The sequence below is a fragment of the Chinchilla lanigera genome, unplaced genomic scaffold (genome assembly GCF_000276665.1).
Source record: "Chinchilla lanigera isolate Chin_1 unplaced genomic scaffold, ChiLan1.0 scaffold00112, whole genome shotgun sequence".
Classification (NCBI taxonomy): Eukaryota; Metazoa; Chordata; class Mammalia; order Rodentia; family Chinchillidae; genus Chinchilla; species Chinchilla lanigera.
The window spans coordinates 85,027-104,569 of NW_004955513.1; the positions used below are offsets into that span (position 1 = coordinate 85,027).

Sequence of the window (19,543 nt, forward strand, 5' to 3'; positions counted from 1 at the left end):
GAGCCACCACATCTGGCTGTGTCCCTTTAGAAGCCAGGTGCAGCCCCTGGGGAGAAGAGGCTGCGGGTGCCTCTCGCTGAGGACCTCCCCTTGGGCCCGCAGCGCTGGCCTGCCCTGCCTCAACTGTCAACTGAGCAGTGGCCCCAATCTCACTTCCTGGAGGGCTGGTTTCCTGAAACAGTGCCAGAGACCTTTGGTGACAGGCACAAACTGACACTGTCCCTTTGTCCCAGGAAGCCGGGCGGGCACTGGATTTCCTCAAAACTGGTGGCATGGGAATCAGCGATGCCAGCCAGGTCACCAGGAGGTGCTGGGGCCCTGGTGAGACGCGCGCACTGAGGAAGTGGAAGCAAGCGCCCATTGCTCTAGCTCCCCGTTGCAACAGGGTCAGTTGCTAACTGAATTTGGATGAAAAAAAAATTCCTACTTATGAACAACACTGTGGCACTCACCTAAATTCCCAGCACTTTGGGAGGCTGAGGCAGGAGGATCTGAAATTCCAGCCCAGCTTGGAAAACTTAGCAAGACCCTGTCTCAGAAAAACAAAACAGGAGCCGGGCGTGGTGGCGCACACCTGTAGTCCCAGCACTCGGGAGGCTGAGGCAGGAGGATCTGTGCAAGTTCGAGGCCAGCCTGGACTACGAAGTGAGCTCAAGGCCAGCCTGAACTGCATAGGGAGACCCTGTCTCAAAAAGACAAAACAAAACAAAACAAAACAAAAAAGCCTGGGGCTGTAGCTCTGCGCAAAGGTCCTGCTTCAATCCTTAGTATTAGAAATAAAACAAGAACAAAAAATCCAGCAGTCTCTTCAAATCCTTAGTCTGAATCAACCTTCCGGTGGGGAGAAGTGGTGTTCACAGCTCTCTGAGGTCCCAAGCCTGTCCCTGAGCTTCCGGTCAGTGGCCCCATGTGCACCAGGGGCCACTCCCAGCCCCAGAAATCCCAGTGCCACCCGCTAGCTTCCAGGACCCGGACGCTACAGGGAAGTCGTGTTTTATTTACCATTTTGAGATGAACATAGAGTTACAAGGTCAGTGCAAGCCTCTGAGGGAAGCACTGATTTGGTTTTAGTTCCATCTCGAGACAAACGGGCAGATCCAGGACCTGTACAAGGCGACGGGCCAGCACGACACTGCCGGGCCCCAAAGCTCGGGTTAGTGCAACACTCACGCACACACGCACACACGCACGCACGCACGCACGCACGCATGGTGTCCCACGCCAGGTGAAGACAGCGTTTTGGATCTGGACATTTTTTGGTGTTAGAAACACTGGAGACAGAGCCCGTGAGAAACCAAGACCACGATTCCTGGCACTGGCATCAGCTGGTCGCGTGAACTCCCCGCCACAAGGACAGGGTTAGGGCAGGCGCGAAGAGCCCGGTGCCACGCTGGCCACACAGCACACCAGCCTGTGGGGAGAAGCCCGGGACAGCTCCCGTGCCTCGGTGTCCTCCCCTCATCCTGCAGAGGAAGCCCAGGGGGAGGACACATTCCTCTTCTGCAGGGGGGCTGTAAGTCCTGTTCAGGCAGGAGCGTTTGGAAGGAGTCATTCCTTAAGGTCTCCTATGTAGCCCAGGCTGGCCTCGAACTCTTGTCGCTCCTCCTGCCTCAGCCTCCTGCGTGCTGGGATTACAGGCGAGCGTCAAGCCGGGCTCTGATGAGTCCTTCTCACAGCATCTCAGCAGGGGTGGAGAGGGCAGGCGGAGCGTGGGAAGGAGGACCCCGCGGCAGGGTGCTGCAGAGGTTGCTCCCACATCACCACGTGATCGGGCTGGGAAAGGCCTCTTCCTTCATTTTCGGACACAGTACAAAGGCTTGAAAAGGAAACAGGAGCGCGGGAGGGCCCCAGGAGGGCAGGAGCGAGCCCCACGGGTGGGACAGGCAGGAGAGGGACGGAGCCCCGCAGGGAGGGGCGACCCGTCGGGGAGCGACGCCAGGCACACGCACAGCCGACCCCCCTGGTCGCCCACGACAGAGGAGCCCTGGGGACGCACGGTGGCTGTGAGCGCCGCGGTGGGGCCGGAACCTTGGCTCGTGGGGGAGGTGCGGGCCAGTGTCGCCCCGGGCTGCTCCGTGCCCACCACGCCCCTTGGCATTGCCCGGCTGCTACAGCCTCCTAACTGCCCGGCCGGGCGGCCTGACCTCAGGACCTGCCCCCGCGGTGCCCACCGCCCGGCTCAGATTCACGGGGGGGACACTCCAGGCCGAAGCTCGCCCCAGCCCGGGCCTGGGGGCCGAGTGGTTCTGTCCCTGCGGGGAGGGGGGCCCCGAGACCGCGCTTCCCTCGGACGCGGACGTGGTTTACTGTCCGGGGCCGCCGTCACCGCGGCGGCTGTCACCGCACCTGCGGCTCCCCGAGGCCGGGCGAGGCCGGCACGCGGCACCTCAGTGGGGCGGGGCGCCCTGGGCCCCGAAAGTGCGGCAAGGTCAGCGTCGGCCGGAGGCAGAGGACGGGAGGGCCACCAGGTCCTCGGCAGACACGCGGCCGTCACGCCGGGGCGGGGCTCCTTGTGCGCCACGTCCTCGGAAGGCACAGTGTGAGGCGGGCGGGGCGGGCAGGGTGCGGCAGCCGGGGGCCCAGCCGCGGGGACAGCAAGGCCGGTCCCTCGAGGGGCCCAAGGTGCATGCTGGGAAAGGAGGGGACGCGGCTGCGAGCGGCGTCGAGGGCGCCCTCAGCCGGACGGGCAATCCGGGCGCTGGCGGCCGGCAGAGGCTCCTGGGACGGCTCCCGGTCCCATCTAGGTCCCCGCTTTAGGGATCTACAACATAGAAGGAGAGAGAGAGAGGGTGTTAGAGAGGGTGGGGGGGCCCTGCAATCGGTGCCCGCGGGCGGGGGGCAGCAGAGGGAGGGAGGGGGGGAGGCTTGCTTTCTTTTTTAAATAGAAATTGCTTATAATGGGGTAGGTCTGAGAGAAGAAACTTTCACCGTTTTATCTCTGACTTCTCGTGGGGGGTGTTGAGACAGAGTCTCGCTATGCACTTCAAGCTGGCCTTGAACTCACTAGCCCAGGCTGGCCTCCAATTTACAGTGATCCTCCTGCCTCAGCCTCCTGAGTGCTGGAGTCACAGGCAGGTGTCACCATGCCTGGCTTTGCTTTGTACCTTTGATCTTTACGAGAAATTCAAATAGAAGACCCAGTCAGATACTCCAGCTTATTTTCTTTCTTTTTACTTGGCCCTGGGGATGGAACCAAGGGCCTCCTGGCACGTGGTAGGCCGGCGGGGTAGGGCTTCACCACTGAGCTTCAGCCCGGGCCTGACTGTATTACGATTATTGTTATTTGGTGGTACTGGGAATGAACTTCAGGCTTTTGTATTTCGCTACATCCCCAGCTCTTGTTTATTTATTGTTTTTAAAAATTTGAGACAATCTCATTAAGTCTAAGTTGCCCAGGCTGGGCTCAAAATCACGATCCTCTTAACTTAGAAAGATGCGTTTCCCAGCACGGAAACTCTTGGCTCCTTATGAAGTCTTTGGTGAGAAGGAGCCTGCGGCCAACAGTGAAAGTTCTTCCTCAGGGAGGGATGGGACGGCAGCCGGGGTTCCAGGGCGGAGGAGGAGGAAGAGGAGGAGAAGGCAGGGTTTTAAAAAAGCATTTGGCTAGAACATTCCCCACCACAAAAGAAAGAGTTAAATAATCGTATTACATAGAATAATTTTCTTGGAAAAGAGAAAAATCACTTAAAATACACAACATTGAGAAAAATATAACGTTTATTAGAGAGGCAGATAGAAGGGTACAACTAGAAGATACCAGACAGAGTCTTTTCTTTTAGGAGAATAGAAAGGAACACTCACATCAGCTGTATGCAAAGAAAACTTACTCAGAACCCAGTGTCTATAACAAACCCCAGGGCGGAGCGGCCAGCTGGGGTTCTAGCTGCAGCGCAAGAGTCCTGGGGCTGCCCCAGAATTACAAAAACAAAAAGGTCGTTAGGCAGCGAATCATCCATAAAACAAACAGATGAAAGAGGAAAACGTTAAAACAACTGCTTCAAGTCATCCTTTTAGTTTTTAAACTGCAGTATATACAAATATATTCTGTGGAGAGAGTTACAGACGTGTTTAACAGGAAGCAACTTAAAAAAACACAAACAAAACCCACAAAAGTCACAATGCAGGTGACCAATCAGACATTACTCAGTCTAAATATTTTGGCAATTATTAAATAAGCATATCGTGGACGACACACACACACACACAAAGTGCACTGGCAGTATTAAAAATAAAACAACTGAATCCAAAACCAACAACCCTGCCCAGGCCGGAGGGGTAGGTTTATACATGAGACAGGGGAAGCGCTCCTAGGTCCTCAGAATTAACCTCTGGTGTAGCTTTCAAATAGAAGGAGAAGACTTCAGGAACAGCTGGGATTTTGCTTTTTTTTGAGACAGGGTCTCCCTCTGTAGTTTAGGCTGGCCGTGAACTCACTATGTAGCCCAGGCTGGTCTTAAACTTACAGTGATCCTCCTGCCTCAGCCTCCCGTGAGCTTGGCTAACTTTGCTTCTTGTATTTTAATAGCAAACGCTGGGAGAAAATAAAGCACACTTTGGTGAGGAGGGGGATTCCTGACTGTTTGGCGAGGGTCCCCACATTCTCCGTGCTTCCCCTTGCTCAGAGGGAACTAAAGCCCAAGGGAGCTTTCCGGGTGGGGGGGCGGGGCATCGGGATGGGCGAGGAGCCTGTATAGGTCCTGGGGCGCCGCTTCAGACCCGTTTAAAATCATGATCTCAGATTTCCACCCGCGCCACCTGCACCCTTTGCCCAGCAAGCCACGCCAGCTATTTCCAAAGGGAATTTGCCCAGCTCTAAGGGGAGCAAAGAAAACACCAAGCTGCAGAACAGGCTTTTAAAAGGCGAAGGCCCCTGACCCTACCTCAGACTTACTCAGGGAGGCTTTGCTTTCTCCAGCGCTCGCGGTCTGACCACGGACCCAGCACAGGACAGAAAGGGCGGATTCCCTCTTTGGGTCTGCGGTCTCCCACCTGCCCCGACAGACCCCTGCAGTGACAGGCTCAGCTGACTTCTGTGCTGCCAGACTGAGAAACCTCTTTTTTGCCCCTTGGGGTTCCGGGGATGAGTCCCAGGGCTCCACGCATTCGAGGGGAGCGCCCGCCACTGAGCGGCCCAGCCACGGCCGCTGTAGCGCAGACCTAGAAAGGACACCGCAACAGCTCCCGGGAGCAGGCCTGGGGGCAGCGGCTTCACCAACACCCCATCCGCACAGGCGTCCGACGGGAACGTGCGAGCCCGGCCTGCTCGTGTATCCTGGGAGCCCAGCCATGGGGGACTGAGGCGGCGGGAGGACTGCAAATTTGAGCCCAGCTCTGGTGACTTGGCCACTTAGTAACTTATTGAGACCCTCTCTGAAAATAGAAAGAGCTGGGGATGGAGCTCAGTGCAAAGGCCCTGGGTTCAATCCCCAGTACTGCCAAAAAGAAAAGAAAAAGAAAAAGAAAAAAAAGTGTACACGGTCGACATATACATTTAAACAGTCAGGTTGGCTAGCGTCAGCCGCCACTTCGTCTGGAATCAAAGTCTCACACTAAGCTGCCTGGAGTGGCAGCCTCGGCTCCTGAACAGCTTGGGCCACAAGTGTACCCCGCCGCGCCAGCCAGCTCCTGCTGGGGCCCTGAGCTTGCCCTGGGCAGCCCGGGGAGAGGGTCCTGCAGCTCACCCTGCCATCCTGGTAACTGCTGGGGCGTTGGTTACCTTTCAAAATAAAATGTCTTTAAAGACTCAGGTTGTCGTTAGCAGAGGTTACTCAGTCCCATCGTGGTGGCCCTTGGGAAGCGTACAAACCATCACAACTGGAGTCTCCCCCGCCCCCGCTGGTACCAGGAACCGAACTCACGACCTTGTGCTTGCCAGGCAGGCGCTGTGCCGCTGAGCTAAATCCCCAGCCCCACAACTGGAGTCTTGACACAGAGCAGCACGTGCCTGTGACCCTGCCCGGTTCAAAGAATCTGGATAAACAGCTCTCACCTCTCTTTCTTTCCTTCTTTTTTTTTCTTTCTTTCTTTCTTTCTCTCTCTCTCTCTTCTGAGACAGGGTTTCACTATGTAGTTCAGGCTGGCCTTGAACTCACGGCGATCCTCCTGCCTCAGCCTCCTGAGTGCTGGGATTAAGCTCTTGTTCTTAGATTTCATTTCAGGGCTGGGGATGTGGCCCAGTGGCAGTGTCTGCTTAGCATCTATGAGGCCCTGGGTTCTGCCCTCAGCACCACATAAAAAACGAAGAAAAATCAGCTTTCGATTGATTCAGCTCATAAAGTGAGCGGCAATGTAGATGTAAGAGGCTGATGTCCTACGTAGAAGCAGGACAAAATCACTTCAAAAAGCCAAATAAAAAGAGGACCTTATATGACACGGTCACTCCCATCCGCTGAGGGCCGGCTCTCGGTCAGTGCAGGGAGGGGCCCCGCGCGGGGACAGGGACGGTGAAGATGGGCTTGTGACCCCCTCATCATGTAGCCCGTGTCACCACCTAACATCCGTCCCTGCTCAGCACCAACTTACAAATGCAAACCCTGACCCACCCAGATTCCTTCAAAGTGGTGAGAGGTGGGGTTTTATTCCAGCTTTGGGTAATCACATAAGAACGCCAGAAATCCTACAACTTCCATTAACTTTAACCTTTGGGGCTGAAAGATGCTGATGATTAAAAAAAGAAAAAAGAAACAAAGAAAAACCTTCTCCAAGGAAGGGCACGCCCAAGTGCTCCTGTTGAAGCTGTGGTGGCCCTGGGTCCTATTTTTTTTTCCTTTTTTGAGACAGGGTCTCCCTATGCAGTTCAGGCTGGCCTTGAGCTCACTTTGTAGGCCAGGTGGGTCTCAAACTCGAAATGATCCTACTGCCTCAGCCTCCCGAGTGCTGGGATTTCAAGCATGCGCCATCACTCCCAGCTTCCTGGGTCCTAATATTTTTGGGGGTGGGGTCCTATTATGGCTCCACCTGGGACAAGCCCGAGACATGAGCCGAGCCTGGGAAAGTGAGGTTGACAGCAGCCGAGGACAGAACTGCTTTCCTCAGAGCTAATCTCCTTGGGGAGCCGGAGGGTCAGGGACATGCACATCCACACCAACTGCCTTGTTTTTTAGTTACTCCGTTTTTCTGAGGATGGGTCTCGCTAAGTTGCCCAGGCTGTTTTTTTTTTTTTTTTTTTTTTTGGTGCCAGAATTCGAACTCAGGACCTTGTACTTGCTAGGTAGGCGTTGTGCTGCTGAGCTACATCCCCAGCCCCAGACCATCCTTCAGTGTGCGATCCTCCTGCCTTAGCCTCCTAAACCGCTGGGGCTGGAGGCGGCACTACCAAGCATGATTTCCCTCACTCCTCGACCACACTCTCCCAGGCTCCCTGGGTTGTTGGGACCACAGGGACACAGGAGGGCGATGCCACGTGGGCTGCACAGCGGGATGCACACTGCAGTGAGAACACCCTGCGCCCACGGAGGAGGCTCCGTCCTTCCTTCCCCAGGGAGCGGGAGGCTGCTCTGGCCAGGACTTCCTCCCGGCCAGGGACTAGGAGCTCAGCACTCTAGCGTTTGGATTTGCAAGGGGACGGGGCGGGACACTGCGGCCCCGGGCGAGCAGGCGTTTCTCTGAGAAACCTTGTCAGGAGCCGGAAGGCAGCTCGGCTGTTAGCTACAGGTGCTGCTGTGTGTCGCGCTGCGGGTGTCACAGCTGTCACAGCACCGGGCGGCTCTCCGCATGCGTCTCGCCAGGCAGGGCCACCTGACGGCCACCCAGCCGCGTCCTCCGCGCCTCTGTCGAGGGACTGCCTGGAACAGTCACGGACGTGGGAAGAGACAGCGCCAGTATTTTAGGGAATGTGTTGTAAGTGATATTAAATATAAGTCTTAGCACCTTTGGCGTTTTTGTCCAAATAGACTTCGACGTACGAGGTGGGGACGTAGCCCTCCTCGTCCTCCTTTCTCCGGATGCGCGTCCACCCGTCCCCTTTGTCTTCCTCGATGACGTACAGCGTTTCTCCCTCAGCCACCGAGATGGTCCCTTCGTTCTGACCTGCAGGAGCAACAGCACAATATTTGAGCTTCTCAGTGATAGCCAGACATGGGGGTGCACACTGTCATCCCCGGACTCGGGAGGCTGAGGCAGGAGGATTGCTGCAAGTTCCAGGCCAGCCTGGGTTACATAGTGAGAACCTGTCTCAAAATAAAAAATCAAGCTGGGTGTGGTGGCGCACACCTGTAATCCCAGCACTCAGAAGGCTGAGGCAGGAGGACTGCTGCGAGTTCCAGACCAGCCTGGGCTACAAAGCGAGCTCAAGGCCAGCCTGAACTGCACAACAAGACCCTGTCTCAAAAAAGACAAAAAACAAAACAACAACAACAAAAAAATACAATCCAAAGGTTCCTTCTTGCCCCACGGGCACCTCCCACTTCCTGTGGCAGACCCAAGGTGACCTAAGACCCCAAGCGCCTGCCCAGGAGCCCTGCTGCCCGGCCATGCCCGCCTCCCCTCTGAGCAGCCTGCGAGTTTGACAAACTCCCCGGAGGAGGATGTGTCATGTGCCCCAGGCCTGGCAGCACTCAGGGGCCCTCGGTCACACCCTCACCGCCGCAGCCCAACCCCCAGAGCAGGCACTGCGTGGACGCGGGGCAGGGGGAAGGCACAGCTCCAGGGGCAGACAGCGTGGACACTCGAGCTCGGAAGGCCACGGGAGAACCGGCGGCAGGGGCTGCGCCACCTTCAAACATGTAGAGGGCCTTGCAGGTCCCAATGGCAGGCAGCGGCTCCTCGTCATCAAACTCGTCGTCAAAGTCCGCGGCCAGCACCTTCACCTCGCTCTCCTGGCTCTGCTCCTCCGTGTAGCTGCCATCCGGGCTGCTCAAGACAGGAAGACACACGGCCACTATAGCGACCGCCGCCCCCACCCCTCGCTCCCATCCCACCTGCAGAAGATCTTCCCATCTCCTGTCAGCTGTCATCTACTCATACTTCGGGCTTCCCACAGAACAGCAACCTGGCCGTATTTAATCTGTGTCTGATTTATTTCACTTAACATTATGGCCTCAAGATGCATGCATTTCTATGGATGACTCGTGTGTTCTTTTTTGGGGCAGAGTAGTACTCCACTGTGTGCAAAGATCACAATCTTTAACTCTTTTGGGAAGGTTCCTAGAAGGGGAATAGCTGGGTCAGATGGAATTTCTAGTTTTAGATTTTGAGGAATCCCCATGCTGATTTCCACGGTGGCTGCCCTAGTTTGCATCCCCACCGCTGGTGCACACGGTCCGTTTCCCCTCACCAGCACTTTCACGATGTAACCCTCCTGGAGCGCAGGCTCCCTGGAAGATCACCCGGCCCCGCCCTCGGGGGTGGGGCCTGGACGGGACAGAGGACGGGGCGGCGCCTGGGCAGAAACCGTACCTCTCTCGGTCCTGGGCGCAGTTGTGCCCGGCCGGCGGCTGCTGGCCCTCGTACATCCCGCTCTGCCTGCGACCCGGGTCACCTCTCCCGGGGAGGCGGCCCTCGACCTCCGCCAGCCAGGCCTGGGGACAGAAGCGAGACTCATACCAGTGCCGGAGGCTGGTCTGTCCAGCTACCCAGGGCACTCGGTGGTCATCACAGAGAATGAGGTGAGGGGACCCAGGACAAAGACCCGGGTCAACGTTGGACAGCCCAGGGGGACGAGGCCACCTCGTTCTTCCCACGCTGGACAGTCACAAGGCCCAATTCACCCCCGGCCCACGAGGAGGCAGGAGCCCTGCGCTGTGTTGAACCTGGGCTGCAGGCGGCTCACTGGCCTTGGGTGAGTCATTGCCGGTCCCCAGCCTCCATGACCAGGAAGTCACCCTGGGAGACCCAAGGGCCCTGTTCCTGTCCCCCTCCTCGGAGGCACCGGGGTGGGGGTGGAGCCAGTGCCTTTGCACTAAGCCTCATCCCCAGCCACCTTTTCTAACTTTGTAAAATTTTGAGGCCGGGTCTAAGTCACTCAGTTGCTGAGGCTGGGCTTGAATCTGTGATCCTCCTGCCTCAGCCTCCAGAGTGCTGGGATGACGGGTGTGCTCCCCCGGGCTGCGCTCCGGGAATGGCACCCATGCCCTGCTGTCCTTGTTCCCCGAGCCGCTGCTGCCCCACCTCAAATTTCTGCGCCTCGAGCCGCAGCCGCTCTGCGGTCTGTGTGACCTCCGCGAGCTTGTGGTCCAGGCTGGCCGGGTCCCCCATCTGCGGGTTCTTCAGGTAGACGCCCTTCATCTTGGTGATGGCGTCTCTGAATGAGAACGAGCAGAACACAGGAGCGGCTGTCACAGTGCCAGGTTCCCCGCCACTCTGACGGTGACGAGGCCAGAGCGGGAGCACACCGAGTGTGGGCTGGGACGGGCGGCAGGTGGCTGCTTCCCAGACCCCTCGATGGGAGCTGTGTGCCAACATCCCTCATAGCCTCGGCTGGTTTTTACATTTTGCTGCCTTTCTCTTTTAAAACATTTTTACTTATTTAGACTTCTTTGAAACAGGGACTATGTAGTCCAGGGTGGCCTTGGGCTTACAGCGATCCTCCTGCCTCAGCCTCATAAGTGATGAGATGACAGGCATTTGCCACCCACCCAGCCCAGCAGGATGATCCACAGCAAGGATTATGGGCAAGGGTGAGAGTTATGCCGGCTTCTCTCATGTAGCCAGGTATGGTCATCCTAGCACTTGGGAGGCTGAAGCAGGAGGATCCCAGAGAGTTCAAGGCCAGCCTGGGCTACATAGTGAGTTCAAGGCCAGCTGGAATTGCACAGCAAGATTCTACATCAAAAGCCAAAACCCACACCAAACAAGTTTTCCTCATTTGCGCAAAATAACCATTCATGCTAAGAGAGGCTGAGGACAGAGGCTCAGGGCGGAGCACTTGCCTCGCGTGAGTCTGAGTGCGGGTGGCCCTGGGTTCCATCTGCCCCACGGAGACAGTGCGTGAGAGGCAGACAGCTGTGCAGAATTTGCTGCCAAACTCTGAACAAAGCCTCCCGGGCCTGAGGACCTGGCAGGTCCTCCCCGGGCAGCAGGGAGCGGGGCGCGAAGGCCCTGGAAGGCGCCGCCACCCACCCTACCTCTGATCCATCTCCTTCTGAATCTCCTTGTTCAGCTCGTCCACTTTCTGCTGCAGCTTCTTCCTCCTCTGCTCGGGCGGGAGGTTGCTGAAGTCCTCGGGTGCTGCCCCCTGCGGGCACAATCAGGCGTGAGCAGCAGGGACAGAGGGCCACCACCGCGGGGCAGGCTCGATCAACGCATGCGGAGCCCAGCGCTGCCAACACCGCCCCGGGAAGGGAAGGAGAGAGAGAAAGGGGCACTCCTGACCCCCAGGGAGCCCGGCAGCACCCCCAGGCGGATTCGATCCCCAGTCTGTGTCTCCTTAATGAAAAGGGAGATGCGTCCTCCCCCAACTACTCTGCATCCAATTGTTTTCTTTTCTTTTGTTTTTTTGAGACAGGGCCTTGCTATGTAGCCCAGGCTGGCCTTGAACTCACGGGCGATCCTCCTGCCTCAGCCTGATGAGTGCTGGGATCACAGGCGTGCGCCACCACACCCGCTGAAACTGCTGATTTCATTTCTAGTCTGAGTATTCCTTTCCATTTCTTCGCACAAAGTCGGGCCAGAAGTTTCCATCCCTGGGCAGTGACAGACTGGGACATGGTATTCTTCAGGGACCGGGGGTGAGGAGGACATCAAAAAAAAAAGAAAATCACTCCTTCCCTTCTTAGAGCAGTTGCACAGAATGTCCACCTTGACCTCATCGTCAGCTCCTCATAGCAGAGGACATAGACCTCGCTGTTCTGAATCTGCCACAAAAAGTATATTATAGGTAAAGTGTGGTGGTGCACAGCTGTCATCCCAGCACTCAGGAGGCTGAGGCAGGAGGATCTCTGCAAGTTCCACACCAGCCTGGTTCCAGGCCAGCCTGAACTGCATAGGGAGACCCAGTCTCAAAAAACAAAATGCGTCGTGGTGCACACCTGTAATCCTAGCACTCAGGGGGCTGAGGCAGGAGGACTGTCATGAGTTTGGGGCCAGCCTGGGCTACATAGTAAGTTCAAGATCAACCTAAACTGCATGGTGAGACCCTGTCTCAAAAAAACAAAACCAAACCAGTATATTTTCATATTAAATGCCTTCTCAAATCCAACTGCTGGACTTCCTTTCATGACATGATCCTTCTCGAGGGCCATGCGCCCTGGAAGGAGCTGGACTTCCAACTGTGACGGGTTTCCGGCCCCAGGAGTCCACCAGGAGCCTTAGGCTTGCGGTCCGGGGCTGCTTGGAAAGCGGGCGGAGGGGCGGGGAACACAGTGCTTTTACTAAGCCAGTGGCCTTTGTGAAGGAAACGTATTCACACAGCCGAGGACAAGCCAGGGAATTTAGAAGAGATTTTCTTTGAAAACTTCCATTCTTCTGAAACAAGGGCAAGACAGGCTCGGGGTGGGCGGCAGGCAGGCCCCGGACAATGGGCTTCCGGAAGGGGCTGCGCCGGCCAAGCAGCTTATGGCTTATGGGGGCCTGGAATGTGTGAGGCGGCAACGTCGTCAGAAAGGCCACTCGGAGACCGTGGTGCTCCTGCTCTCAGGGCGCACCGAGGGGCCGGCAGTGACACGCGTGTGCATGTGTGTGTGTGTGTGTGAGAGTGAGCCTGATGTTTGGAATATCTGCAACCTTAATTATTATTTTATTATTATTAATAATTGTAATTATTTGTCTTTCAATTTGTTTGATATAAACACTGCGCTGAGAAGAAAAGGCTTTGTATTCACACTGGAAATGACTTAAACGCAGATCACCATGTTTTCCAGAACTGGGGTTTTTGATTTTTCAAAAGCTGCAACATGCTGGGTGTAGTGACGCACACCTGTTATCCAGGACTCAGGAGGCTGAGGCAGGAGGATCGCCATGAGTTTGAGGCCAGCCTGGGCCACACAGAGAGTTCAAGGCCAGCCTGAATCACATAGCGAGACCTTGGCTCAAAAAAACAAAAAAAGTAAGCAGTCAGTACCAGGCAGATGCATCCTCCTGCCTCAGCCTCCCGAGTGTACCGTGCTGACCACTGATGACAGCACACACACTGCTCTTACTTCCGACACAGCCTCCAGCCACCGCTGTCTGTCACTTTAGGACACTGGTGGCTGCAGTAGGCAAGGTGACGTTGTTAGGGGTTACGGTGGTTAACGGTTTCTTTTAATAAATTTAACTGTTAATTTGGCCATTTAGCGCTGTACAATAAAGCAGGACCAAGAGAAGACAGGAGTTGCTCATGCTAAGGCCTGGGAGGGGCCTCATCGTCCCTGTGACTGCAGCTCGACCACCAGCCAGCTGGTCCGGGTCGGGAGCATTCCAGGGGCTCCGCGCTCCCAAGCCTGCTGTGACACACTTGTCTCTACCTTTTCTCTTAGTTTCTGTGGGTCTCAGGGGAGCGTTTTCCAACGACTCCCTTTACTTTTATTCAAAATGATCCGTGAGTACCACCCCCATTTTTGACAGGTACATTCCAGTTTATAGAGAGCTGAGCACCATCTGTCATCCGCTTTTCTTTCTTTCTTTCTTTTTTTCTTTCTTTGAGACAGGGTCTCGCTGTGTAGCCCAGGCTGGCCTTGAACTCCCAGCGATCCTCCTGCATCAGCCTCCTGAGTGCTGGGATTAGGGGCATGTGCCACCATGCCCAGCTGTCATCCTTTTAAGGCCCCCAAAGAAAGACAACCAGACCCCGGTTAAGTGTTAATGTGAAAGGATTAGGACATCTCTTTAGCTGCAGGCCGTTTACACCCCTCGGTCTAGCGGCCACCAACACAAGCCCCAGGAGACTCGCGCACGCGCGGTTAATCGGGAGGACAGGTCATGCGTGGCCGTGCACAGCACCCACAAGACCCGCAACCCGGAGCCGATTAGATTTGGGACATGCATGGGCGTCGTGCTTACCAGCTTGAGAGAGAGCTTCGGTAAAAACGCAAGCGGTAACGGGACAGAGGGCGCCAGAGGCGGGAAAGAAAGATAAAAAACACATCAGATGAAAAGGAACGCAGCTTGGCCGCGCGCGCCACACACAGCTCATCTGGACGTGGGCGACCTGGAGCGGATCTGTGCGGAAGTCCCCACGAGGGCGGCCCTACGGCAGCGCTCAGGCCTCCGCGGGCCAGCGCCACGGCCAGCTTTCTAGATGGGGGTTCGGCAGGGGCCCGCGGGTCTCGGCCACCAGGGGATGCTTGCAGTCAGTGACACGAGAAAAATACCCATGTGGTCTCTGGGTCACCGGGCTTCTCCCAGAACGTTTCACACGTGTGTTTCTAAGTGGACACCAGGTATTTACCTCTATGACCCGCAAGCACTATTTTCATCTTAAAGGGCTCTAGAATCCAGGCACTTTAGTAAAGGCACTGAGGCCTCCAAAGTTGCTGAGAGGGTAAGGAAGGACTAGAAGTCACTCTAAGAATTGACCCAGCCAGGTGTGGTGCTGCACACCTAGAATCCAGGCACACTGAGAGGCTGAGGCAGGAAGATCTCAAGTTTGAGCCCAGCCTGGCCAACATAGTGACGTGAGACCCATAGTGAAACCCTGCCTCAAAATGAAAAAATGCAAGCACTGGGTGCCATTCAGTACCTGTTCACCGGTCCCGCCCAGTCCTGCCCTGGACACCTCCAGCCGGAGCAGTGGCATCTCTGGGGGCGCACAGATCTGGAGAACCATTGGGGCGGCTGCTCTGCAAAGTCACCTTTGGGGAACGGGAACCTAGCTGTCACTCACTGCAGCGTCCAGGTCACAGCACCTGACCTTATCGTGTCACAGGCTCAGTTCTGCTGTGCCCGCAATCAGAGTGCTCGGTGACCCCAGGCTGAGAGGGGACTTGCGGACAGGGACAGCAGCTCACAGGAGGAAGCACCACGATCTGCACCGCAGCAGCAGCGCCCAAGAACGCAGCGCCTGGCGTTCACCCAGCTGCGGCCAGTCCCGGGCTGGCACCCAGGATCCACATAGCAAAGAAAGTGTCTATGGCTTATTTTATTTTTTTGAGACATGGTAGTAATAGTAGCTACGTAGTCCAGGCTGGCCTCAAACTCACTATGTAGCCCAGGCTGGCCTTGAACTCATGGCGATCCTCCTGCCTCAGCCTCCTGAGTGCTGGGATGACAGGTGAGTGCCCCCATGCCAGTCTCTTCTTTTTAAGGAGGAGTTTGTTTTGGTGCATGTTTCAGTCCTATCACTTTTTGAAGAACTTGTCCTTATGAGGGCAAAAAAATATTTTTAAAGACAGTAGCAGCTAAACAGCTGCCTGGGAAAAGGTGTGGAGAGGCCCCAGGGTGCCGGTTCAGATACAGGCTGTCCCACCCGGCCTGAGCCTCCTGGGCACCTGGGCACAGATCCGCCGATCACAGGCACAGATGACAGAGGCAGCAGGACACGTCCCCCGAGTTTCCCCCCCAAGCAGCCTGCAGATGCCCCCCCCCCCACATGGTCACTGAACTCGACATGGGCCCCTTCGTCACTGTAATTACAGACTTTTTCTAGAGTGCTCCAAGAAACTAATTTCTAGCATCCAAACTACAGCATGGGAAGATGCCCAGGTCATAGTAAAAGTGAGTCCTTAGGGCCAAACATCAACCCCACAGAAACAAGAAACACTGGAAGGTGAAATTGCATTTTCTGGAGGAGACAGGGAGGACCATGTGGAAAAGCATCATTTGGTGTGTGGAGTGTGGAGTTCTCTTTTTTGTGTTGAGACATGGTCTGGGTAGGTAGCCCAGGCTGGCCTCGAACTTGCAGCAATCCTCCTGCCTCAGCCTCCCTCAGCCTCCTGCTGAGAGGACAAGTGTGTGTCACGTCTGGTTTGTGGAATTCTTTTTAAAGTTTATAAACTGGTTCTTGCTCTGATCCCATAAGCCAGCCAATTAGATAATTTGAGATTAGAAAGCTCCTCATCAGCTAGGCGAATAATCAGAAAGCTTCATCACATGCATTGCTGGACGCTCAACACCGGAAGCTGCCAGTTTCACGTGACAAGAGCCTTGGCTGGAAGCGTCAATAACACATGCGGGATGCGGCCAGCGGGACATGTGTTATTGGACAGTCACAGGGACTAACCTCACGTGCAGAGAAAGGGGACACCGGCCCGGCTTCCCGTGGGGGCTGAAGTCACTTTGCTACTCTATCCCCCCACAGCCAGGTTTGTCTCGGTCTCAGGATCCATAGCACAACCCTCCCAATCCACTTGTCACCAACGTGGGTCACTGCGTGGACAACTGTGGCCCGCAAGAGCACCGTGTCCCATGACCACGCCCTGTGTTTGCTGGTGAAACTCTGCTCTAAGAGGACACCCAGGGACATCTCAGCGAGGGCACATCCTCTTTAAAGAGTCCCCAGAACCGGAGTGAGGAGAGGACCGGTGAGAGCGACCTCAGCCTCCCACAGTGTTAGGATATGGGAGGACTGTTGTGCAGCCTGGTCTCCTTTGCCATGCAAGGTTTTCACATGAAGTGACCACTAAATTAGTTTTGTTTTTGTTTTTTGAGACAGGGTCTCATTATATTGCCCAGCTGTGCAGGCTGGCCTCGAACTTGTGGCTGTCCTCCTGCCTCAGCCTCTCGTATGTGGGCATTACAGGCCACTGAATTGTGTTTTGTTTTTTTGTTTTTGTCTTTTTGAGACAGGGTCTCGCTATGCAGTTCAGGCTGGCCTTGAGCTCACTTTGTGCTGGTCTCGAACTCTCAACGATCCTCCTGTCTCAGCCTCCCGAGTGCTGGGATTACAGGCGTGCACAACCATGCATATGGTGAGATCTCCCCTGGATCCGGGGCTCTCAATTGCGTGCGCCACCTGGCGGCATGGAGGTGCCACGGCCGCGTGAGGTCCCCAGTCTTGGCGCGGGCGTTGGGGTTAGTGGCTCGGCCGTGACTGTGCGAGCTGCGACACAGGAACACTTACAACATACGCCCTAGCCTCAAAGGCCTGGGTGGGCCTCCCTAGGGTCCTCTTCATGAGCTCTTTGTGAAAACAGTAAGACTGAGTCTGCCAATAATCACGAGAGAACAAGGTAAAATAAACATGATGAAAGTCACCATAAGCCTATAACAGCTGACAGGCACCTGGCATGGAGTCCCAGCTCCTGCCCACTCCGGAAAAGAACACTCATGTCAGACAACAGCGGCTCACTTTGGGAATGAAATTGAGGACATGCTGTTCAGTTTCATTTTTCTTTGATTTTTTTTTTTTTTTGAGACAGGGTCTCCCCATGCAGCTCAGGCTGGCCTTGAATTTTTGAGATCCTCCTGCCTCAGCCTCCTGAGTACTGGGGTTACAGGCCTGTGCCACCACACCTGGCTCTCCTGTTTATTTACAAACAAAATCAGTTAGTTGTACTACAAGATGTTTGATAGGATTTCCACTCAGATAACTGAACTAAATGAAATGGGAACCTGAAAGCTTCAAAACATGATAAATTAAAAAACGTATTAGAGTCACAGAGCTGTTATTCTCCTAGGACAATTTTTCTAACTGAATGATCTTTGGCATAACAGTCTCAAGTGAAAAGGAAAATATGAAATGATAGCAAAGGCTGTATCACTTCAGCCATGTAGCCAAGCACCTTCTTGCTGAGACTAAAATAAAATATTTTCCCTCAAATTTTAGATCAGTTTTTAAAACAATTTTTTTAGTATTTCCTTCATTTATTTATTTTTTCTTGAGATAGAGTCTTGCTGTGTAATCCAGGCTGACCTTGAACTCACTATGGAGTCCAGGTTGGCCTTGAACTGGGGAATCTTCCTGCCTCAGCCTCCAGGTGTTGGAATCACAGGCCTTTAAATTCTTTTCTTTTGTTTTGTTTCCTTTTTTCTTTTTGCAGTGCTTCTTCTTTTTTTTGTTTTTTTTTTCCGTTCTGGTACCGGGAATCAAACTCATGACCTTGTGCTTGCCAGGCAGGTGCTGTGCTGCTGAGCTAAATCCCCAGCCCCTGCATTGCTTCTTTTTGCACTGCACTGTTCCTAGGGGAAGGAACATCTAGCCCTACAAAGAGACTGACCAAAAACAAGAGAAGCAAAACTATTTTTCTATTCATTACTAAGCTTCCTCTGCCCCCAGGGAAACACACTTACATTCAGGACATTTTCTTTGAAACAGAAATTTTCTGAGCACAGATTTGAGGAATAAAAACTAAAATTCGTTTTGCTGATGATGGTAAAAGAGGATTTTCCTTTAAAGTCATCAAAATAACCCATTTCCTGTTTCATTGTCTTTAAGTATTATATTTTCTCTCAACATCCTTTTCTTACATTTATTGAATGCTGAGAGTCTTTGCTCTTTTCCTAAACATTTAGAGAATTCCATGAAACACAGATTCAGAAATCATTTGCGAACAACAGACTGAGATCCAGACAGAAGCGGGGACCAGATAGGTAGACAGATGCCAGCGATCACAAGTGTCCAACAGATCCCATCATGCAAGTCCTGAAGACAACGCAGATCCATTTCGTATAGATGTGACAGAAGAAAACGTGGAGAAGGTGCTGGCAGGGACAAGGTTGCTGGCTCACAGCTAATAAGACACTATATAGCCCAGCTCACCCTGGCCTTGAGTTGGAAATTCCCCGATGAATGAGTGGACCTCTAAAAGCCGGCATAGACGAGCCAGGAAGCTGCAGACTCCTCAGCCGGCTCTCATAACAGAGCTCAGCAAATTCCTCAACGAACTCTCAACAAACTCCTTTTCTCAATCTTCTCTCTAAGCTGCACTGGCGTCTGCACTGCAGGATGGTCCCTTAATTACAGAGGCCGTCCTGTGCCTCCAGGACAGCTGCTCTGACTCAGCTCTATCGGATTCGGATTCGGATTCGGATTTGGATTCGGACCCCGAGAGATCTCCCCGAACGGAGGCTGCGGTTCCTCGGACCCCGCAGGCTGACTCCGTGCGGACATCCTGGGCCACCGCCGCCACACTTCACCTTCTCGCGCCCCGGCTTCTTTAGCGGTAAAATATGGCTCAGTCCACAAGGGGCTTCGTGAGCGACCGTCAAAAGCTGCAGAACTTAGCCCTGCGAAGGCCTGGACAAACGGCAGTGCGACTGCCATGTCACCCTTGGAGGATTACAGGTAGTGCAGCCCCGACCGAAAGCGCAGCCCTGACCGGAAGTGCTTGGGGCTACAAGCACTTGGACTTCCGATTCTAGAATGTGCGCATCCCCGTGCTAAGCCACCTGGGGGAGGGGCCCCAGCCTAGACCGGAAGTTCATTTCCATTTCATATGCGTCATACGCAGTCTAAAGTTAACTGTGCACAGTGTCTGCGGTGTGCTTGCTTGTGAGGTTTTTTGGTTTTTTTTGGTTGTTTTCCGGTACCGGGATCAAACTGACGACCTTAGGCTTCCCAGGCAGGCGCTGTGCCGCCGAGCTAAATCCCCAGCCCCTTTTTTTTGTCTTTTTTTGAGACAAGGTCTCGCTATGCACTTCAGGCTGGCCTTGAGACTTGCGAGATTTAGAGCCCCGGGCTTTGTGCATGCCAGGCCGGTGTGTCACTACTGAGCTCCATCCCTAGCCCCTGAGTCTGTGGCTTTGTTTT

General features: G+C 54.6%; 1 protein-coding gene across 6 annotated transcripts in view; it reads right to left on the reverse strand.

Annotated features, from left to right (window-relative positions):
* Positions 1 to 977: 977 nt before the first annotated feature.
* Fnbp1 (formin binding protein 1) overlaps positions 978 to 19,543 on the reverse strand; it is a gene marked incomplete at its 5' end in the record, with an annotated part of 51,628 nt that continues 33,062 nt past the window's right edge. For 2 of the 6 annotated variants that reach the window (XM_013506672.1, XM_013506669.1), the window contains 5 exon segments: positions 7,212 to 8,028; positions 8,714 to 8,850; positions 9,397 to 9,518; positions 10,108 to 10,240; positions 11,064 to 11,173. In XM_013506672.1, the coding sequence (XP_013362126.1) occupies positions 7,850 to 8,028; positions 8,714 to 8,850; positions 9,397 to 9,518; positions 10,108 to 10,240; positions 11,064 to 11,173 (681 nt within the window). 6 annotated transcript variants of the gene reach the window in all.